The sequence below is a fragment of the Pseudorca crassidens genome, chromosome 11 (assembly GCF_039906515.1).
Source record: "Pseudorca crassidens isolate mPseCra1 chromosome 11, mPseCra1.hap1, whole genome shotgun sequence".
Classification (NCBI taxonomy): Eukaryota; Metazoa; Chordata; class Mammalia; order Artiodactyla; family Delphinidae; genus Pseudorca; species Pseudorca crassidens.
The window spans coordinates 969931-993371 of NC_090306.1; the positions used below are offsets into that span (position 1 = coordinate 969931).

A 23441-nucleotide genomic window follows, 5' to 3' on the forward strand; every position below is an offset into this window, starting at 1 on the left:
CAGGGCTTCCCTAGTGGCACAGTGGTTAAGAATCCGCCTGCCAATGCAGAGGACACGGGTTCGAGCCCTGGTCCAGGAAGATCACACATACCGCGGAGCAACTAAGCCTGTGCACCACAACTACCGAGCCTGCGCTCTAGAGCCCGTGAGCCACAACTACTGGGCCCGTGTGCCACAACTACTGAAGCCCGCGTGCCTAGAGCCCATGCTCCACAACAAGAGAAGCCACCGCAATGAGAAGCCCGCGCACCACAACGAAGAGTAGCCCCCGCTCGCTGCAACTAAAGAAAGCTGGTGCGCAGCAACGAAGACCCAACACAGCCAAAATAAATAAATAAATTTATTTAAAAAATAAAAAATAAAGAAAACTGACAAAAGCCACATTAACAGGAGAAAAGGCATAGAAATTTTATTTGATGTCAACGTTTAATTTTTACGTGCATGGAGACCTTCATAGAACAGAAGTGAAGACCCAAAGAAGTGGGTAGACCAGGTTCTTATATGCTACAGTATGTTAACAAATGGTGAGAAATTGTGGAAAAGCAATAAGACAAAGGAAAAGAGGTTTGGGCTTCCAGGTGCAGTAAATTGTGGGGAGGTAAGTGTATGGGGGAACTAATAGAAGACGGGTTATTTTAGTCAGGTTCGTCTGTTCATATCTAGCTCGGAGCCCAGTTTCTGTCTGCAGTGATAAGGGCTGTTCTCCCGGAATGGGAGCTGGAAGGCGGCGCCTTCACGGACAGAAATGTATGTCCTGCTCTGAGGCAGAAAGGAGGGCACAGAGCTCTGTCTGCTTCTGTGCTTCTTAATTGCCTTTAGCTCAGAATAATCCTTATGTAAAAGTGGGATCTTTGGGGGCAGCACATCTGATACCCCTCAGGACCCCCAGAGATGCACAAGCAAAAAGCCTGCTCTTCCCCACTGCATGTTTTCTTCTGTCTCACCTACTGTGCACCCCTGGTCTTCCCACTCTGCCCCTGACCATTTCGCTCTTGGTGTCCCTAGTGGCTTGGCCACCTCAGGGGTCCCCTGCCTCAGGGTGGGAGAGTGGGGAGATGAAGTGGGTCCTTGGAACACCCTTTCTGGCTTGTGTCCTGTCGTCAGCTGGCCTGTTCCTCATTCGCTGCACAAACGCTTACTGAGCACCGACCATGTGCCAAGCACTGTTCTAGGTGCCAGGACCCAGCCTTGAACAAGAGGCAGACATCCCAGCCTCGTGGCACCAAAGAGCATTATCCCATTCGGGGCTGGGACTTCTGATCAACCTCAGAGGCCGTCACAGGCACTGAACAAGGAAATCACAGAGTCCAACCTAGTTTTGGAGACTGTTGGCAGCTGGGACTGGAGATCTGCTCTGCTCACTTCTGACATCTGGTCGGGACCATGCTTCCCTCGCAGGTGTATGAACTGAACGGGACGGTCTACAGCCCAGAGTGGTCGGTGAGGTTGTACGAAGAAGTGGCTCGTAATTTTGCAAAAGAGCATCCTGGGTTTATCGGAATCAAACTCATTTATTCGGATCACAGGTGAGAGCGAGCACGGCTGAAGCTGAAGGACTAGGAGGAGACGGGGGTGGGGCGGGGGGAGGGGCTGGGAGGCTGGGGCCAGAGACCCCGGGGGACTCCATGTGCCGTAGCGGGAGTGCAGAATCCACTCTGAAATCCTGACCAGGCTGGAATGAAGAACTGTGGCAACTTTCCAGATCATTGCAGGCTGTGACCCACACCGGCCTGGGTCATCAGTTACGGGTTTAGTGTTTTTGCCTGAATGTTTTTTGCTTCAATCTGCGGCCGGGTTCTGCCTCACGGCAGCCACGTCTGTGTGGAGGCCTCTGGGAGCTGCAAAGAAACCCTCACCCTTGCCCCAAGCAAGAGGAGGAGGCCTCCGCGGAACTCGGATTTTACCGAGGAAGGGTCTCCCTTTTGTCGGAAAGCAGCCGGTCTGGACAGTCGGCGCCGTGTCCAGCCGGAGGGTTTGGGGAGGGCAGACCCCGCCTGCTCAGCCCCCCGCCGGGGGAGGCGGAAGGGCAGTCAGGCCTCCCTGGAGCCCCCTCCCGTCCTGGTGAGACTTGGGGCCGCCGGCGCTGGTGGGCCGGGGTGGAGCTGGCGGTGGTGGATGGCGGAAGCTCCCGGGGGCCGGTGTCAGGAGCGCGGCCGCACGGCGTCCCCTTGGCGCTGGGGACGGAGGCAGCTGCTCCCGGTGCAGAGGAGGGACGGGCAGGTGTGGGGCTCACAGAGCCGGGGATGGAACAAGCGGGGCGATGCCTCGGCCCCACATGGACTTGCGCCTTTTCTTTGTGCTTCCGTGGTGTCGCTCCCGCCTTTTCCCTGCCCTGGGCTGGAAGGGAGAGACGTGCAGGGCAGAAGAGACACTTTGGTCGTGTGGTTTCTGCAGTGCCCGGGCCTTGCTGACGGAACCAGGGCCCAGGCCCAGCTGCCCTGTCAGGGACTGGGTGGCCTGTGGTGTTTCACAGGTGCCCAGGGAGCAGTGGGCTGGGCACCTCCAGGACCATCCTCTCAGGGATGCGGGGCAAGTTTCGGGCATGGCCGCTTTGCTTCAGTCAAATGCAGACCAATAAAACTGCACTATTTGTTTTGACCCCGTGGGTCCCCATCCCCACTGGCTTTCCAGAGCCTACGCTCTCTGTGGGCCCCGCCGGAGTCCTTGAAAAGATGGATTTGGGCAGAATTTCTCCGTGATGGGGCACAACAGCCTGGATGGGGCGGGGTCGTGTGGGCAGGGCGGCTGGGTGCCCTGGACGAGGCCAGACTGGTCGTGAGGGGCGCTCACTACACCCACTGGCCCCGAGGAGCCTGCGCCCGTGCTTCTCTCCATCTCTCCCACAGGTCCAAAGATGCGTCCACCATCACGAAATCCATCCAGACAGCCATGGAGCTTCGAGCCAAGTTCCCCGGGATGGTGGCGGGGTTTGACCTGGTAATGGGCCCAGCCCAAAGCCCTCCGGGAAGAGCTGGGTGGCCGGCACCACTGAGACCCTCCCTCGGGGCCTGGGGGGGGGGGGGGAAGGGAGAGCAGAAAAGTTCAGAAAAAGGCTAGAAAGGGAAGCTCCAGAACAAGGAAGGGCCAGGATGAGGGGCTGCCCCCCACTCCCCGGCCTCTGCCCTGCTCTGGCCTCAGTGCCCACGACACATCGCTCTTCAAGCTGCAGCCCAGGGCTGGGGTGTCTGGAAGGAGACATGGGCCTGGGCCTGAGCGTACCGTCCAGGATCCAAAAGCGGCCCCGCCCCCTTCACCCCAGCTGTTTCCAAAGCCCCCTCACCCCCCGCCCCACATAACAGCCAGGCCACACTTCCAGGTGACAACTCCGTAACCTCACTCAGAAGCTACGTTAATCTAACTGGCCAAAGGCACCCCGACCCCTCTTCCAGAATGTGCACATTCCACTCGAGACTGCGCTGAAGCCCTTACGTTCAGGCCCGCCAGGGCCCCGGGAGCGGAGCTCAAGGAATTGTTTTCTTTGGACCAGGGTGTCCTCCTGGGGTCCTCGGGGGCTGCTCAGGGGATCCGGCCTCTCCAACCCCTTTTCCCCTCTGTCTGCGGCGCCTCCCGACCGGTCCCTACAGGACTCAGGTGCACCAGTCCTCGAGGGAAGCCGGGCTGGTGTTGTTCAAAGGGTCGGCTGGGGTCTGCACTCCGTCCTGCTGCGCTGAGCGCCCAGCTTGTGTTATCACGAGGGTGTCAGCGCCCCTCCCCGCCTTCTCTCCCAAGGCTCTCTCACTCCCGGCCCTGGGGGTGGGGCCCCCTTTGAAGAGCCAGACTTTGGTGCAATTGCGGTCGGGCTAATTACGGCTGAGGGACTCTGCTGGGAGCTGCCAGGCCCGGGGAGCCCAGGGGTCGAAGGCCACAATCCTCCCGACCCTGGTCTAGGGCTCAGGCTCTCCCGCCCTCTCTGGCTCTGTCTCTGTGCTCTCTGAGTCTCTCTCTCCCCCAACAAGGAGCTCGGGCTGGAGCGCAGGGCTGGGAAGGCCGTGTGCAGGACACCACGCAAAGGCTGGGAGGGTCGAGGTACAGCCTCTGAATAAGGGGGGAGTTCTTTCGGGGCAACGCGCTCTCTTTTTCTTTCCCAGTCCTGCTACTGGTCCCTCTCAAAAGGCTGTGTGCCTGAGGCCTCAGCATTGCTGGCAGGTACAGGGCTGCAGGGCACACCAGCAAGGCCCCCCACTCTGTCCTGCAGGTGGGGCGAGAGGACACGGGCCACTCCCTGTATGACTACAAGGAGGTTTTGATGATTCCAGCCTCGCGGGGCATTAAGCTGCCTTACTTCTTCCACGCCGGAGAGACAGGTGAGCCTATGACCCCGTCGGGGACAGAGGGGGTGATGGGCAGGGGCCCTGGCCATCTCCGAGGGCACGGACGGGACACCGGGAAGTGGACTGACAGCCCCAAGGCGTCTGGCGGCACCTGTCCCTTTCACGTACATTATCACATCTGTCCTGAGAGCAACACCCGGAGAAGGAGGGACAGGGATACTGGGGCAGCTGCCCTTCACATGCGTTATTCACAGCTCTCAGCCGGTCCTGCCAGGAGGGTGCTTTTGCCCCCATTTACAGGTGAGGAGCCCAGGGCTCCAGCCAAGCACAGTAACTGGTCCCCGGTGAGGAGCTGGGACCTTTCTGATGATCTCCTTTTCATAAGGTGTGAACTGTGCTTTCGAGGTCGACTCCCCTGCAAAGGGGCACCCCGGGAGGTGGTGGGAGAGGGACCCCCAGACCAGCGCCACGGCTGGGAGGCACTGTCCACACCCACCAGGCTGAAGGGGGGACCCCACCCCACTCAGGCAGCCTGGCTGCCCTTGTTTCTGAAATGCCATCCGCCCAGCCATGTCTCTGCTCCTCAAAGCTCAGTCCACGGGCTCACTGGTCATCGCTCAGCCTCCAGACATTCCAGACCTTAAATAAAACACGTCGACCCTCAGCAGAAGCAACACCAGGTCACAGCTGCGACATCAGATCCCAGGGAAGATCTGGGGGGCTTAGACCTGCTGCATCCCGACTGGCACCCCTCAGAGCACCTTGGGCTCCTGCCACCCAAGAAGCCCTAGGAGCCAAGGGCAGAGCCGTGGGAGCTGGGATTTCATAGCCGGGCTTAAACCCTTGTGTCTCGTCATCTCTCAGAGGAAGGCTCCTGGGCACTGATCTCTCAGTTATGTATTATTTAGGCTGCCCCGGGTCGTAGATGTGGCACGCGAGCTCTTAGTTGCGACACGCGAGCTCTCAGTTGCGACACGCGAGCTCTTACTTGCGACACGCGGACTCTTAGTTTTGCCGTGCGGCACGCGGGATGTAGCTCCCTGACCAGGGATCGTGGAGTCTTAACCGCTGGACCACTAGGGAAGTCCCGCCAGGGAAATCCCGCGTTAATCTCTTTTTCCTGACATTATTTTCAAGTCCATTTAGATCCAAGCTGTTCTAGGAGATTTAAAGAATTGTTTGTGGGGGTGGGGAAGTGGAGATGGTGTGTGTAGGGGGGGGGTGTTAGCCTTGAAGACCACGTGGTTTGGTTGGGAAAATCATACTCACCTCTGTGAAATCATCTCAATTCCAAGACGCATGGTCCTAGGAGAGGATTTTGCCAGGACTTGGGTATTTAACACCTTTAGTTAAAAAGAAAAAAATCTTTGAAAAGAAGTAGTAGTTAGGAAACTAGTGAAAATCTACCTGAAGCACATGCCCTCACCAGCAATGGGAACACGTGGGTTTCATTCCCAACAGAAAAGTGGAGTTTTCACCTTTCCCATGTGAATCAGTCAGGATGCTTTTCCAGGCATGCGGCCCTCACACCTGGGTCTCACAATTAGGTCTTCTGTGATCTCCCACAATAAGCAACCTCTGCTTGCTTTCTGGGTCCAGGATTTCACCCCACTTGGCCACAGATATGAAGTCACAACCAGGCGTGACCAGAGAGGAGCTGTTTCCTCCAGGGCACCTCCTTGTACTGGGGGGAAGCTGCAGGAGTCCTCACCCGCACCCTCCCTCCCCAGGCTGGCAGAGTCCGAACTGCCATTCTCACCTCCAGCGAGGCCCTGCCAGCGGGAAGCCGCCTCGGGGTGGCTGGTTCCTGCTGGCTGCTGCCGTCCTGCCACGGGTTGTCCCAAGAGCTCTGTTACAGACAGAAATTAAAGTTCGTACAAATCATTAGAGTGACCGAGTCTGCAGCACATTGCTATAGAGGATCCTACACATAAAATTCCCAGAAAACAGCTCTGGAAACAAACATAAAATGGAAAGAAAGAATATGGACGGTGGGTCAGGTAGACCAAGGCTTGAAACCCAGTTTTGCTGCTTCCTGCCTGAGGACCTTGCTTGAGTTTATAAAGCCTGTGTGGGTTTCAACTTCCTCAACTGTTACATACGCACATACACACGTACGTACCTATAGGCAGGCCGTACCTCTCTTCAGCATCGTCATAAGGAAAACGTGTGCGCGTGTGCGCTTTTGTGTTAATGGTCATTTCTCTTCCTTTTCCTGCTTGGGGAGTCTGGGCCTTTCACCTGCAGATTGTCTGTGGGTCCCATCCATCCTGCTGAAGACCCACCCCCTTTATTCCTAGACTGGCAGGGTACCTCTGCAGACAGAAACGTTCTGGATGCCCTGATACTGAACGCGACCAGGATTGGCCATGGGTTTGCTTTGAGCAAACACCCGGCCGTCTGGGCTGAGGCTTGGAAGAAGGACATCCCGGTCGAAGTCTGTCCCATCTCCAACCAGGTACGCAGGCTCCCTGGGGCCAGTGGAGGGCACTCTCCTCCCCCAGCCATGGCCAACCTTTCTCCTGCATAATCTCTCCGTTAACTCCCTTGGTTTCTCTGTCCCTCCACTCTCTCACTCCCGGTCGTGAAGTTATGTAGGAATGGACTTTGCCTAAACCATTCATAGTGATGAGGGGCCCCAGTGGGGCGGGACTGCGGGTGAAGCTATGGACGAAGCTAAAGGGGCCCGGGACGGACACGCAGGGGGTAGCGTGGGGTCCCACTGCCGGGCAGCTGCCTGGGGCTTTGTGCTTAGGGCAGCCGCTGCGAGCAGGACCAGGAGAGACCAGATGTTTGTGGAGAAGACGAGGACTCGTGAGAGGACCGGCTCTTCCTGCGTCAGGACCGCCCAGAGCCCCGATGCTCGGAACAGTGACGGGGACGGCAAGGCCCGGTTATACTCGCGGCCTCACCTTCCTCGTGACGGCTCTTCATGGATGCCCGGTTGTCTCTGCCTGGGCAGGTTCTGAAGCTGGTGTCTGACCTAAGAAACCACCCTGCAGCTGTGCTGATGGCCACCGGGTACCCCATGGTCATCAGCTCTGACGACCCCGCTACGTTTGGAGCCAAAGGCTTGTCCTATGATTTCTACGAGGCCTTCATGGGCATTGGGGGGATGACAGCCGACCTGAGGACCCTCAAACAGCTGGCCGTGAACTCCATCAGGTGAGTGTACCTGTTCTCCTTGGTCACCGCCTGTGTTGACCGCTCCGGGGTTTGGGCTGAGGCCCGGAGGTTTCCGTGCTCTTCTCCGCATTGTCTCCTATCCTGTGACTGCTCTCGGGCTGGGGACACGGTGCCCTGCCAGCATCCGAGGTCCCCTCCCGCCCCTCCCTAGGCTGACCCGGGCGCCCCGCCCCCGCAGGTACAGCGCCCTGTCGGAGCCGGAGAAGCAGTTTGCCATGGCAACCTGGGAGGAGAGGTGGCAGAAGTTTGTGGCCCAGCTGGCAAGGGGCCCCGAGTGAGGAGACGGCCGTCTGTCACCCACTGCCTCTGCTTCCCTCCGCCCCGGCTTCGCCTTCTCTCCGCCGGTCTGGAACCCAAGGAAGTCACCTCCGTCTCTTTACCAGAACCGACCTGCGAAGGCCACCCTCAGCCTCCACCTTGCCCGAACTCTCAGAGCCCTCATCAGTGGACCCCACACACCTCGTGGAATGTCCTCCCTCGGCCTCGGTGACACAGCCCCTCCGGGTTCCTGCTTCCCTCCGGCCGCAGCTCCCGGGGGGGCCCCGTCCCCGAGCTCCTCTCGGCTGGTCTCGGGTGGGCGTCCCTCAGCTCAGCCCTGCACTTTGGTCTCCGCTGCTTCCCTCCCCTTTTCTCTCTTCACTCCACACTCTTCTCCTGGGTGGTCTCGTCCACTCCTTCCCTTCAGAAACCGCCTACTTGATGATGATTCCCAAACCTGTGGGTGATTCCCAATCAATACACTCGATGGCCCACAGGAGCCTCGGAGACCAGCTCTGAGCAACGCTTCCCTCCCAGGCGCCTCAGTGACTGGCATGTCCGTCCAGGCGGCGCAGAGGTCGTCAGAGGAGTTCTTGCTGCCCCTGTTCACCCAACCTCCCCACACCGCTGCTGCCTGCCCTGCAGCGGCTGTATGCGCTCTGGCCTGACTCGCAGCAGTCCCTAGCTGCTCTCTCTCTTCTCTTTGCCCTTTCCAGCTCGTTCTCCGGGAGCAATGACTGTTTAAAGTTAAATTAGGGGCTTCCCTGGTGGCGCAGTTGCTAAGAATCCGCCTGCCAATGCAGGGGACACGGATTCGAGCCCTGGTCCGGGGAGATTCCACATGCCGCGGAGCAACTAAACCCGTGCGCCACAACTACTGAGCCTGCGCTTTAGGCCCTGTGAGTCACAACTACTGAGCCCGTGAGCCACAACTACTGAAGCCCGCACGCCTAGAGCCCGTGCTCCACAGCAAGAGAAGCCACTGCAATGAGAAGCCCGCACACCACAACAAAGAGTAACCTCTGCTCGCCGCAACTAGAGAAAGCCCGTGCACAGCAACGAAGACCCAACACAGCCAAAAATAAATAAAATAAATAAACAAATTTATTTTTAAAAAAAGTTAAATTAAACCAGGGTCCTCCACTGTGACAAGTCTGTGCACTTAGGAAACTCCTGTCCCCACTGGGCACGTAGCACCCTGTGAGCCGGGGTCCCTCCCACTCCATCCCGCCCCGCATGGGACTCCAGCCTCGGTGTCCCGAGCTCTGCCAGCCCCAGGGCCCCCCTGGGTCTCTCTGCCGGGAATGCTGCTTCTCCCGCTTGTGTCTGACTCTTGTCACCCTCGGGCTTCATGTCCTTGTTTCAGAAAGGCTTCCCCCTCGGGGCTCCTTGCTCTTCCCTCCCACTCCACCGTGATGTGTAATGACCATGCATCTAGTTCTGCGGGGCCGCCCTCCCCCACGCCGTCGTCTCCCCGTGGACAGGCACGAATGACCGGTTCACGTCCACCGCGAGCCCGGAGCCCAGCCCGTGCCCAGTCAGCCCCCAGTAAACAGTGTGTTGCAAGAACGGACATGCCGTGTTCGTGCTGAGCTGAGGTCGGGTCCCGGCTCCCAGCCTGGTCTCTGGGAGAAGGTAGGCGAGGAGCTGGCCCTGGCCTCACGTGGGCCCAGGCTGCGAAGGAGAACCGAAGAAGTCATCACAAGTGCCCTGTGGCTGTGGTGAAGCCCACCCTCTCCCTGGCTCCTGGCTCCTGGTGCTGGGACAGCCTTGCTGACTAGGGTGCTCAACCACAGGCTGGTGTCCAGAGGGAACCAGAGGCCCTTGAAGACCTTTTGATTCATGGCCTTAACCAATCCCAGCAGGGGGCACACGGGTCCCAACTGAGCTGACTTCGATTCAATGAATGGTGACAACGGAACTTAGCAGAACGGGCTTCGGTAGCCAGCTGCCACGGTCATGAGGGTCTCCCAGGAGTGTGGGGTCTCTGATTTGGGAAAACTAACCGGCTGTGGTGCCTTCGTGCCGGTTCAACAGGCAGAGTCCCCGCAGAGAAACAGAAGCACCAGCAGAGCCAGACCGGGACTCGCCAGGAGGGAGGGGCCGTGGCCCCCGGTTCTGCGGCGGGTAGAGAACGTAGAACCTGTTTCACTCACTCCTCCTGTGACTTCCCAGAGGGGCCCTGACATACAGGTCTTCGGGGAAAACTTGTGTTAGTTGAATTCTTGTAAGCAAAACCTTGCTGCACCCGGGGGCGCGCTGTTTCTTTCAAGGAAATCGGTAGCAAAACCTGTTCACAAAACACCTTTTGTGATTTGAACCCCTGGAGTCTGCATCTATTTGTTTAGAGTGAGGTCTCCTTTGTCAGAGGAAGGGTCTGGGCTGGAAAACCAGAGTCCCCATCGTCTGGCCCGCGATGGGTGCCCTGGCCTGGCCTCCCGGTCCTGGAGTTTTGCTTCCGTCCAGGACAGCTTGGGGTGGGGGGCGGTTCTGGAAGATCCAACTGAGGGAGTGCCGTTGGAGATGTGAATCATCCCCTTTCCCAGCAGTTTAGAAGTTGGGATCCAACCTCAGGGAAAACCGTGGAACATTTAATCTTATAATCTTGAAATAATGTGAAACTTCAGAAAAGTAGCAAGAATAGTACAAAGAACTCTAAACATAAATAAATAAACCATGTTTATTAGTTTCTTGTGTTTCTTTGTACAAAATAAACAAATGCACATGTAAACTCTGTTTCCTCTTTCTGTGATGAAAGGCACACGTTGCCCACTGTCCTGAGCAACTGAAAACATAAATGAGAAAGGTGATAATCAGAAGATCCTAGAATAACAGGAAGGAGAAACGACACTGACCTCTGATGAGAAACTAGCTTTAGGCAAGAGAGAATGTACATCCACTGAGGGTTAGTGTCTGAATCGAGACGATTACTCCCCTCGTGGCTGTTTTAGTTACCTAGTGCTGCACAGTAAATTATCCCAAAGTTTAGTGGCTTAAGAAAGCAATAAGACGTATTGTCTCTCACGGTTTCTGTGGGTCCGGGATTTGGGGTGGGCCCAGCTGGGCAGTTCTGTTTGCGGCAGTTCCATCTCTCTCGTGAGTTGGAGGGGTGGGAGCGGCTGGGGGCTGGCCGGGACCTCCTTGTCTCCACACAGCCTCCCGCCTCAGCCAGGGGTCTCTGCACAGGCCCGGGTGGGCTTCCGCACAGCATGGCGGCCGAAGGCTTCAAGAGTACGTGTTCAGGGAACAAAGCAGAAGTTCTATTGCCTTTTCTGATATAACCTTGGAAGTCCCCTGGCATCACATCCGCCATACTCTTGGGCCATATCTCTCTAGGCTAAACCCTCCCGGTTTCAAGAGGAGGGGGAGAGACCTTGCCTTCTGATGGAAGATGGTCAAGGTCACATAATAGGAAGGGCATGTAAGATGCCGTAGAAAATATCTGGAAGAGACAACCACCAAATGGTGGTTTTTCTGGTTCTGCCATTTCTTCCATATGTATGAGCTGCCATTCTGCCGTAAGAAGAACTTTCTCTGATCGATCGATTGGTTATCAGGTGCTGCCCGGAACTTCCTCAGGACGACCTGACTGTTTAATTTTTAAAGTTCACCAGAACAGGATTCTGCGACCCATCTCGGCCACCTTGTCCAGATCCCCAAATGTCCCTTTCCCCAGGTCAGGAGTTTGAAGCACTGATGTGAGCCATGCCTCTTGCAAGACTGGACTCGTTGAGGTCTGGCTACGTGTAGATGCATCTATCGGCCGAAATTAAGTCAGCTTGCTAGATTATAAATACCACTTTCACATACATAATATATGCTACTTTAATTAGCAGTCATCCTAAAATAATGTAACCTTCTTTGTTCTTTCTTCTGCGTCCCGAAGCGCGGACGTCAGAGGTGTGGGATCTGGGATCATGGTGGGGACAGGCAGCGATGTCAGACGGGTTTTGCCCTGAGAAGCATCTGTAGTTCCCGATTCTCCCCGCCGACGGTGCGGCTGGGGCAGAGACGCTGGGTTCCACGGGGTCCAGGCTTTTCAGCCAATAGCCTCTTCCTCTTCCTCCTTCAGGGTGGCCAGGATCCAACCTCCCAAAGGGCCTTTCCTTGGGGACTGTCCGGAGACCGTATGTTAGGAGATGAGGTCTGCCCAGTCCAGCCAGACCTCCCAGAGGGGAAGAGGTGGGAGGACTGGAAGTTTTAGATTCACAGACTATCAGAGCGGGGAGAGGCCTAAAGATCATTTTATCTACCCTCTCTGAGGGACAGAGGGCTCAACTGGGGCCCAGAGAGGGTCAGTAACTCTCCCAGGTCACACAGCAGGTGATAGCAGTTTCCTGAGTCTTGCCTCAGTGGTCACCCTACAATTCGGGGCTGTTTTCTCTCCTGTCAGGGGCCCATCACCCTGGTGGGCCTGGGTCAGTTCTCTGAGGGTGGGGTTCGCACTGCTCAACCCCTAACCCACACACGACAGCCGTTTCACCCCTGTTCTGGCTCCATGAGGCCGGGACGCATCAGCCCTCGGGGGACAGGCTGACCGCTCTCATGACCCCTGGCTTCCCTTGGCCTCGGCTTCCTGTGGCCCCGAACGAACGGATTCTTGCCCAGAGCCTTTGTCCAGGGTCCTCCGCCCCCGCCCCCGGGGACCTCCGTTTGGTGGGAAGTGCCCGGAGGAAGGAGTCTGAAAGCAAAGGCGATGCTTGCGGCCCGCACCTTCGGCACCTGCGGCGCCTGTGGCGGCGGCAACTGCGGCGGGCGGCGCGCTGCTGACCCCTGGTGGCCACACACGGCAGCGCAGGTGCCGCCGCTCGCTCCCGGCGCCCTTTCCGCCTCAGACCCACAGGGGCAGGTGCGCTCGCTTTGAAAACACATCGGCCGGAATTCCACTTGCTCCTTCCCACGGTGACCAGACCTGAGGTCCGTTCCCCTGGCTCCGGCCGTCTCACTTGCACTACCTGCCTCCCCTGCTTTGCTTTTGCTCCCCATCTCCTCCGGGAGAAAGGCCCGCTCCTGCCATGGGCGTCCTGCCCTCTGGCCACATTTAGAGCTCGTAGAGGGACGGGAGGGCAGGGCCATCGACGTGTTTACATTTTGTTATAGTAAAATAAGAAGTTCGAATAGGTATGGAATCACATTTCAAAAATCAAAAAAACATGAAAAGGGAAATGTTGAAAGATTTATACCCACCTCTACTCCCCACGCCTCTTTCCCACCCCACCTATGTTTCCCACCATGTTTATCAGTTTCTTGTGTTTCTTTGTGCAAAATAAACAAATGCACATGTAAACTCTGTTTCCTCTTTCTGTGATGAAAGGCACACGTTGCCCACCGTCCTGAGCTTTGCTTTTAGCTGAGGGTCTTTCCCCACCCTCTGTCTCACGGTTTCTCAGTGGGGACACACCAGAGCTTAATAAACAAGGCCCAGATAGCTGACACCTGGATTGTTTTTAGATATCTGTTATTATAAACTCTTGGGAATTCCCTGGTGCTCCGAGGGGTTAGGACTCCACGCTTCCACTGCAGGGGGCACAGATTCGATCCCTGGTTGGGGAACTAAGATCCTGCATACCTCATGGTGTGGCCAAAAAAACCCTAAAGCCAAAAACCAAACAAAGAAACCATACACAAACCCCCCCCCCAAAAAAAAAACCCACAAAAACTCTTGCAACGTAATAAGTACCTAATATATGCAATGACTGAATAGATGGCCAGGTGACAGAAGCCCTGAGGGCGCCTCCCTGGGTTTATACACACACCCCTTCCTCCAAGGCACCAGCTCCAGGGAAGGCTCTAGGACGTTTGAAACAGTCATCTATGCAGCAGGGGGAAGCAGGTCTTGCTTTATAGGTCAAACACCCGGTCCAGGCAGATTAGAAGTAGAAATGAAAAAAGGAAAATATATGAACAACATTTTGAAGGAAAAAATAAGAAACCGGACATAATTTTCTGTAGATGAGGGACACCTGCAGTTCTGTCTGCTCAGAAGGGGGTTGGAGGCCGAGGGGTCAGCGCCTCAGTCTGCGACCTCCGGGAATGCCCTCTCTCTGACCCCCTCAGTCCTCCTTGCCCCAAACATCCTCTGACGCTGGGAGCCGTATCTGGGGCCCCAGACCTCTTCCAGAAAAGCCCACACTTCAACCCCAGTAACTCACCCAAGGCCAAATGCAACAAAGCCGCCAGGAGAAGAGGTGAATGGGTCAGAGCCTGGGAGGAGCGTGGCAGGGCCGTGAGCTCTGGTTCCACGTGGATTCCCGCCCCACAGACTGGGAGGCCCGTGGGAGGTGAGGGGTCAGATGGGGGTGCATCTGGGGAGGTCAGCACGGGAAAGAGAGAAGAATGCTGGTCCCTGAGGTCTGAGCGCCAGCCAGAGGTCTCTGCCACCGTGTGCAGCGCTCCGACCCTCGTCCACGGCTCACAGGGCTTCTGGGCTGATGGCCTCATTTTATCACAGGAGGTGCTGGGCCCGGTGTGCTCTTAGAGCCCTTTCTGGCTCTGACGGTCAGTTCTGTGCTCTGAAGGAGGTGTTACCACTGCAGGGAGAAAACTTGGTCCACGGGGAGGCGGTAGCGCCAATGGCTAGAGGGGAAGGAGGTACCAGCCTCTGAGTGAAAACCAGCCCTGAGTTCATCTCGGCAGGAAAGCCTCTGGTGAGGACCGGGGTGCAGCCGGGGCCTGAGACGAGAGGCCGGCCAGCTTCCCCAGGAGGAGGGCAGGCATTACTGCGCGCCATTTCAGCGGCACCTCTGCAGGCTCCGTCACTGCTCTTTTTTCTTTTCTTCTGTTTCTTCGAAGCCGTTTGTCCTGTAGAGCGCCCCCGTCCGGAGCTGAGGGCATCCCCTCGATGCTCCTGACCCGTCCCTCTGCCCTTTATTTCCTGTCAATCGGTGGTTGGACCTAAAGTCCTGGTGAGATGTCACTGATCCTCTCGCAGGCAGGACTAGGTCACGAGACATAACAACGCGCACCAGCGCGCAGCAGCCAGGCTCAGGCTCAGGCTGTGCCCCGCCCAGGGCTGGAGTCGCGGGGCAGCCCCTCCATTTGCTCCACGCAGCACCTGTGGGAGGACAGTCAGACTCCCCAGGAGCCTCCTCTCCCCCCGTCCCCCGAATGCCCTCCCCTCCGTGTGAGGCCCAGGGCCGCAGCCCTGCGTTCATCTGTTCACGGAAGGCGTTCTATAGGACTTCTAGGAGGGGCCAAGGTGTCAGAAGTCCCCCTTCCGCCCTCTCTGCAGTCGGGGCGGGAGGGCAGAGGTGGCGGGCGGGACTCGATGACACAGTGCTTTACCTCAGCAGGTTTTAAAGATTTTCTGTAAATGTTACCTGACTGCAAATCAGGGCCAGGTAATCCATCTGACACTGTCCCACCTGGTGGACCAGGGCTCCCACCCGGACCCACTGCAGCACGAGGTCATCCAGGAAGCAAACCTTGTCACCCAGGATTAACACAGCCATGTCCCCTGCCTGCCTTTCCCGAGCAGGGGGCACAGGTGGGCCTGGAAGCACGGAGCAGCACAGTGACCTTGTGTTGGGGATCTGGTGGGAGTTGAGCTCCGAGCCCTTGGGGCCCTGTGGGCCTTTGCTCTGCCCACTGCCACCCTGTGGTGCCTCGACGTCCCCCTCCTGCCCACTTACACAGCCCGCATTCAGGATGGGAGCATCAGCCATTTATACCATGGAGTGAATTATCTCAACTTTCTGTGTCCCCGTTTGCCCCGTCTTCAGTCAACGTTCTATGCAAGGTGCAGAAGGTGATTCCTTGGGGGTTTGGGGGGAGGGGTCCGGGAGCTGGCCTGGGCACCGGGGGACCTCCCAGCCACACTGGAGGCCACTTATTCCACTAATCGGCAGGGCATGTGAAGGCAGCGGGAGGAGGCTGTCGGGGCTTGGGGGCTAAATCATAACTGACGACCTTGCTTTCCTGCTTACATCTAACTCGGTTGGAAAACAGATCTGGGGCAGATGGAAATAAAGGTCAGATGTATTCCTGCTGAAAGCTTGTTGGAGAGCATGGCTTATTTGGGAGACGAATGGACTTGCTGACACTCTACCCTTGAATTACACTTATCCAGCCATCCCTGGCACAGCTGAAACCCCAGCCCCTCATTACTGGACTGAACACCGGGGCCCCTGATGGGGCAGCTCCCAGAGGGAAGAGAGGCCGAGCCGCGGCCACTCATTCTTCCTTCCAAGCTCACCCATCAGGAGAGTCCCGTGTCCTCGGCCTGGGTGGAGAGAGGCCAAGTGCTATGGACCGATGTTCCTCTTCAGGGAAACACGGGGAGGGGATCAGCCTTCCTCCCAACAGAGGCGAACACACCCTCCTCTTGGGATTCTCCTGCAGCACCACCCAGGGGGCCTGGGAAAGTAGTTGTGAGATAAGCCCCCCTCTGTCCCCTCACTGACCACCCACCATGCCCACCCGCCTCCCTGCTGCCCATCCTCCACTCTCCTTCAAGCCACAGCATCCCTGCCTTTCCTCTACTGGGAACCCACAAGCTCTCTGACTTGTTTCTTTTGTCTGCTTCCTCCTGGTGTGAGGAATAAAATGCCAACCCCCCCCCCCACATATCCTTTATTCCCTTCTTATGTGGAAAAGGAACCCCTGATTTTTAGCCAGGCATAAAGCTACATTTCCCAACTTCTTTGCTGCTAGATGTGGCCACGTGCTTAAGTTTTGGCCAGTGAGGTGTAAGCAGAACGGGTGTATAAGACCTCTTGGAATTGTACCTGTAGGGAGATGGCATCCCCTTTTTTGTCTCTTCTTTCCTGATGGCTGGAATGCGAACATGATGGCTGGATCTTGAGCAGCTATCTTGGACCATGAAGTGGAAGCTGTGCAGCGAAGATGGCAAAGGAGAAAAATAGGAGCCTGGGTGCCTGACAAGTTTGTGGAGCCACAATACCAAGCTTGTACTCTTCTCTCCCAGCCTTGTTCACATGAGAGAAACAAATCGCTTTCTTATTTAAGCCACTGGTCTTTGGAGGTTTCTGTTAACGGCAGCCAAACCTAATCCTAACTAATACAAAGTATGTGCATGGGTGTGAGCTGGCTTATACACACGTGTGTGCATGCAAACACGTACAAGCAATCCTAACTAATACAAAGTCTGTGCACGGGTGTGAGCAGGCTTACACTCGCGTGTGTGCACGCAAACATGCATAAGCGAGTTTATGGGGAAGTAGCAGTGTGGATAGTCATCCACTTGCCTGTTAATTTTTTTTGGGGGGGGCGGGTAGGAGCTTATTTATTTTTGCTGTGTTGGGTCTTCGTTTCTGTGCGAGGGCTTTCTCTAGTTGTGCCAAGCGGGGGCCACTCTTCATTGCGGTGCGCGGGCCTCTCACTGTCGTGGCCTCTCTTGTTGCGGAGCACAGGCTCCAGACGTGCAGGCTCAGTAGTTGTGGCTCACAGGCCTAGTTGATCCGCGGCATGCGGGATCCTCCCAGACCAGGGCTCGAACCCGTGTCCCCTGCATTAGCAGGCAGATTCTCAACCACTGCGTCACCAGGGAAGCCCGCCTGTTAACATTAATTGTACATCTGTCATGTGCACCTCACCCTGACAGGCCTTATGAGAGAGACAAAGATGAACAGAGAGGGACCCTGCCCCCAAGGATTTTTGTTGTTGTTGTTGTTGTTAGAGGATGGTTCTTAACCTCTTCTTCCTGAAGAACCCTAGAGGATCTAAGGAAAGCTTATCGATATTTGAACACACAGGCACACAGAGTTTGGATTACAATGATCAGGTTGGAACCTCCCAGAATGCACCTTCTGTTCTGTCATCATTTCTGAAAAACACCAGCCCATTTCTGATCCCTGCCAGAGATGGAGCTGAGTTCACAGCCAAGGAAGACTGAAAGCAGGGCAGACCCAAACAGGGACAAACCTGACCCAAACTGAGAACCCTGGAGATGAAAGAGCAGTGATTACAATACAATTTTGGTCACACGTTGCATAACAAATTTCCCCAAAACTTGATGACTTAAAGCAACACACATTTATTATCTCCTAGTTTCTGAGGGTTAGGACTTCAGGAGTGACATAGATGAATAGCTCCATCTTGGGGTCGTTCATGAGGTTTTGGCCAATATGTCTGCCACGGCTGAAGGGTCTGCCTCCAAGATGGTTCTCTCACTCAACTGTGGGCAGGAGACTTCGGGTCCTCATCTGTGGGCCTCTCCAGAGTTGCTAGAGTGTCTTTATGACATGGCATTTGACTTCCTTAGAATGAGTGATGCAAACAAAGGCAATGTGGAAGCCACAATATCTTTTATGACCTATTAGCCTTGGAAATCACATACCATCACGTCTGCCCCATTTTACTTATTCAAAGTGAGTCGTTAAGTGCAGCCTACACTCAACGGAAGGGGAATTAGATTCCACCTCTTGAGAAAAGTATTGTCAAATAAACCGTGGACATATTTAAAAACCACTACACCAAGAAATGCTCTAATTACTGAAGTAGTTTGATAGCAGGAAGAAATTGAGAACATTCTAATCCTGGAAAGCTATGTCCCCTGGCAGGGTTTATGTGTTGGGCTATTGTAGGTTTGAGTAATGTGAGTCAGTCTTCCAGATCCTGCTTAACTGTGGGTAAGCTGACATTATTAAGAACTTGGTATGATTTCAATCTTTTGAAATTTGTTTTGTTTTATGGCCTAACATATGATCTATCCTGGAGAATGTTCCATTTGCACATGAGAAGAATGTGTATTCTGCTTCTGTTGGATGGAATGTTCTGCAAATATCAGACCATCTGGTCTGTCGTGTCACTTAAGTCCAATGTTTCCTTACTGATTTTCTGTCTTGGTAGGCTATCAATTGATGTAACAGGGGTATTCAAGTCCCTTTCTATAATTGTATTGATCTCTATTTCTTAACAAATATCTTTTGTAACAAGTGTTAACAAATTTAAGAAGACTGAAATCATATCAAGCATATTTTATGACCACAATGGTATGAAACTAGAAATCAATTACATGAAAAAACTGGGAAATTCACAGATATGTGGAGAATAAAAACCATGTTACTGAATAACCAATGGGTTATTAATTAACCTATTAATATTAAAAGAAAAAAATTTAAATGCCTGGAGACAAATGAAAATACAACATACCAAAACTTATAGGATGCAGCAAAAGCAGTTCTAAGAGGGAAGTTCATAGCAATAAATGTCTAGCTTAAAAAACAAGAAAAATTTCAAATAAACAACCAAACTTTATACCTCAAGGAGTTAGAAAAAGAAGAACAAACAAAGACCAAAGTTAGCAGAAGGAAGGATATAACAAAGGTCAGAGCAGAAATAAATGAAATAGAGACTAAAAAGACAATAGAAAATATCAATAAAACCAAAAGCTGATTCTTTGAAAAGATAAACAGAACTGACACACCTTTAGCTAGACTCACCAAGGAAAAAAAGAGAGAGGACTCAAATAAATGTCAGAAATGAAAGAGGAGATGTTGCAGTGGATACTACACAAATACAAAGGATTATAACAGACTACTATGAACAGTTATATGCCATGAAATTGGGCAACCTAGAAGAAATGGATAAATACCTTGAAACATACAACCTTTAAAGGCTGAATCATGACAAAATAGAAAATATGAACAGACTGATAACTAGTAAGGAGACTGAATGAGTAATAAAAAAAAAAAACCAACCTTCCAACAGGGACTTCCCTGGTGGTCCAGTGGTTAAGACTCCATGCTTCCATTGCAGGGGGCACAGGTTCAATTCCTGGTCAGGGAACTAAGATCCCACATGCCACATGATGTGGCCAAAACAAACAAACAAACCCTCCAACAAACAAAAGTCCAGGACCAGATGGTGAATTCTACCAAATATTCAAATAATTAATACCAATCCTTCTCAAACTTCGAAAAAAATAGAAAAGGAGGGAACACTTCCAAACTCATTTTTCAAGACCAGCATTACCCTGATACTCAAACCAGACATGGACACCACAAGAAAAGAAAATTACAAGCCAATATCCCTAAAGAATGTAGAGGTAAAAATACTGAACAACAACATATTAGCAAGCCAAATTCAACAGTACATTAAAAGGATCATACACCATGATCAAGTGGGATTTATTCCAGGGATGCAAGGATAGCTTGTCATCCACAAATCAATCAATGTGATACACCACATTAACAAAATGAAGAATAAAAATCATATGGTCATCTGAATAGATGCAGAAAAAGCTTTTGAAAAAATTCAACATTCATTTATGATAAAAACGCTCAAAAAAAAAAAACTCTCAACAAAGTGGGCATAATAAAGACCATATATGACAAACCTACAGCTAACATCATACTCAATGGTGAAAAGCTGAAAGCATTTCCTCCAAGATCAGGAACAAGACAAGGATGCCCACCCTTGCCACTTTTATTCAACATAGTATTGGAGGTCCTAGTCAGAGCAATCAGACAAGAAAAAGAAATAAAAGGCATTCAAATCAGAAAGGAAGAAGTAAAAGTTTCATTATCTGTAGATGACATGATACTATACATAGAACTCTAAAGACTTCACACACACACACACACACACACACACACACACCCCTCCTGTTAGAACTACTAAATTAATTCAGTAAAGTTGCAAGATACAAAATCAATATACAGAAATCTATTGCATTTCTATATACTAATAACAGAATATCAGAAAGAAAAATTAAGAAAACAATCCTATTTACCACTGCATTGAAAGGAATAAAATAGGGACTTCCCTGTTGCTGCAGTGGTTAAGAATCCTCCTGCCAATGCAGGGGACATGGGTTTGAGCCCTGGTCCAGAAAGATCCCACATGCCTCAGAGCAACTAAGCCTGTGCGCCACAACTACTGAAGTCTGTGTGCCCTAGAGCCCATGCACTGCAACTACTGAAGCCCGTGCACTCTAGGGCCCACGTGCCACAACCACTGAGCCTGCATGCTGCAACTACTGAAGCCCGCGCGCCTAGAGCCTGTGCTCTGCAACAAGAGAAGCCACTGCAATGAGAAGCCCGTGCACCGCAACGAAGAGTAGCCCCTGCTCGCTGCAACTAGAGAAAGCCCACACAGAGCAACAAAGACCCAACGCAGCCCAAACTAAATAATTTTTTTTAAAAAAAGAATAAAATACCTAGGAATAAATTATACCAAGGAAGTGAAAAACCTGTACACTAAAAAACTATAAGACATTGACAAAAGAAATTGAATACACAAATAAATGGAAAGATATTCCATGCTTATGGATTGGAAGAATTAATATTGTTAAAATGTCCATACTACCTAAAGCAATCTACAGGGGCTTCCATGGTGGCACAGTGGTTAAGAATCTGCCTGCCAATGCATGGGGCACGGGTTCGAGCCCTGGTCCGGGAAGATCCCACATGCCGTGGAGCAACTAAGCCCACGCGCCACAGCTACTGAGCCTGTGCTCTAGAGCCCATGAGCCACGACTACTGATCCCACGTGCTGCAACTACTGAAGCTCACGCGCCTAGAACTTGTGCTCCACAACAAGAGAAGCCACAGCAATGAGAAGCCCGTGCACTGCAATGAAGAGTAACCCCCGCTCGCTGCAACTAAGGAAAGCCCATGTGCAGCAATGCAGATCCAATGCAGCCAAAAATAAATAAATTAATTTAAAAAATAATAAAGCAATCTACAGATTCAATGCAATCCCTATCAAAATTCCAATAGCATTTTTCACAGAAATAGAACAAACGATCCTAAAATTTGTATGGAACCTGAAAAGACCCGGAGTAGCCAAAGCAACCTTGAGAAAGAATAACAAGCTGGAAGCATCATGCTCCCTGATTTCAAACTGTATTACAGAGCTGTAGTAATCAAAACAGTATAGTATTGATATAAAAACACATAGATAAGTGAAACAGAATAGACAGCCCAGAAATAAACCCACATACATATGGTCATTTTATTTTTGACAAAGGATCGAAGAACATACAAACGGGAAAGGACAGGGTCTTCAATAAATGGTGTTGGGAAAATTGGACAGTCGCATGCAAGAGATGGAAACTGGACTACAGTCTTACACCATACACAAAAATTAACTCAACATAAAGACGTGAATGTAAGACTTGAAACCATAAAACTAGAAAACATAGGCCGTAATGTCCTTGACATAGGTCTAGGTGATGATTTTTTTGAATCGATACCAAAAGCAAAGGCAACAAAAGCAAAAACAACCAAGTGGGACTACATCAAACTAAAAAGCTTCTGCACAGCAAAGGAAACCATTAACGAAGTGAGAAGGCAACCTATGGAATGGGAGAAGATATCTGTAATTCATATGCCTTATAAGGGGCTAGTATCCAAAATATATAAAGAAGTCATTCTACTCAATAGCAAAAAAGCAAACAATCCAGTTTAGAAATGGGCAGGAGATCTGAACAGACATTTTTCCAAAGAAGACACACAGACGGCCAAACACAAATGAAAAAATGCTCAACATCAGTAATCATCAGGGAAATGCACATCTAAACCACGAGATAACACCTCACCCCTGTTATAATGGCCATCATCAAAGACAAGAGGTGACAAGAGGTGACAAGTGTTGGTGAGGATGTGGAGAAAAGGGAACCTTCATGCACTGTTGGTTGGGATGTAAACTGGTGCAGCCACTGTGGAAACCAGTATGGCGGTTCCTCAAAAAGTTAAAAATAGAACTACCATATGATTCAGCAATTCTGCTTTTGAGTATTTACCCAAAGAAAACGAAAACGCTAACTTGAAAAGATATATGCACCTCTATGTTCATTGCTGCATTATTCACAATAGCCAAGATATAGAAGCCACCTAAGTGCCCCTCAGTGGTTGAATGGACAAAGAAGATGTGATATATATACACATAATATATAATATATAGTATTCAGTCACAAGATATTATAAAAATTATAAGTTTAAAATTATAAAATATTATATATCATTATAAATATATTATATATATAAAAAACAATATTATTCAGCCACAAAAAGGAAATGCTGCCCTTTGCAGCAATGAGGATGGACCTTGAGCGTATTACACTTAGAGAAATAAGCCAGAGAAAAACAAATACTGTATAAGTTCACTTGCATTTGGAATCTAAGAAACAAACTAGCCAAGCTCATAGATCCAGAGAACAAAATTGGTGGTTGCCAGAGGTGGGGGGTGAGGTTGGCGAAGTGCGTGAAGGGGTCAAAAAGTACAAACTGGGCTTCCCTGGTGGCTCAGTGATTGAGAATCCACCTGCCAACGCAGGGCACACGGGTTCGATCCCTGGTCCAGGAAGATCCCACATGCCACGGAGCAATTAAGCCCGTGCGCCACAACTACTGAGCCTGTGCTCTAGAGCCCGTAGGCCACAACTACTGAGCCTGCGTGCCGCAAGTACTGAAGCCCACGTGCCTAGAGCCCGTGCTCCGCACCAAGAGAAGCCACGGCAATGAGAAGCCCGCGCACCGCAACGAAGAGTATTCCCCGCTCACAGCAACTATAGAAAGCCCACGTGCAGCAACGAAGAACCAATGTAGCCAAAAATAAATAAATAAAAAAAAAAAAAAAAAAAAAAAAAAGAAGTACAAACTTTCAGTTATCGGATAAAACCCAAAGACGGAGGCGGAACAAAACGGAGTTTGTTTTGCTCCCGAGATGCCCCACGCCCCACCCCACCCCAGACACGGAGGCGGGACTACAGCTCCCGAGGTGCCCCGGGCGCCACCGGTCCGTGATTGGCTGAGCGGCGGT

The 23441-nt window shown here is 52.4% G+C and overlaps 1 protein-coding gene and 1 long non-coding RNA gene across 3 annotated transcripts in view; one reads left to right on the plus strand and one right to left on the minus strand.

Moving 5' to 3' along the window:
• ADA2 (adenosine deaminase 2) overlaps window positions 1-10360 on the plus strand; it is a 27754-nt gene extending 17394 nt beyond the window's left edge. For both annotated transcript variants that reach the window (XM_067755961.1, XM_067755960.1), the window contains 6 exons: window positions 1399-1526; window positions 2847-2937; window positions 4196-4304; window positions 6572-6729; window positions 7234-7436; window positions 7636-10360. In XM_067755961.1, coding sequence (XP_067612062.1) covers window positions 1399-1526; window positions 2847-2937; window positions 4196-4304; window positions 6572-6729; window positions 7234-7436; window positions 7636-7735 — 789 coding nt within the window. In that variant the 3' untranslated portion in view covers window positions 7736-10360. The remainder of the gene's footprint in view (window positions 1-1398; window positions 1527-2846; window positions 2938-4195; window positions 4305-6571; window positions 6730-7233; window positions 7437-7635) is intronic.
• LOC137233429 (uncharacterized) lies at window positions 5586-14740 on the minus strand. The gene is made up of 3 exons (XR_010947409.1): window positions 13868-14740; window positions 6031-6120; window positions 5586-5614 (listed from the first exon to the last, which is right to left on the minus strand). It is a non-coding gene; the product is annotated as an uncharacterized lncRNA (long non-coding RNA).
• Window positions 14741-23441: the final 8701 nt, after the last annotated feature.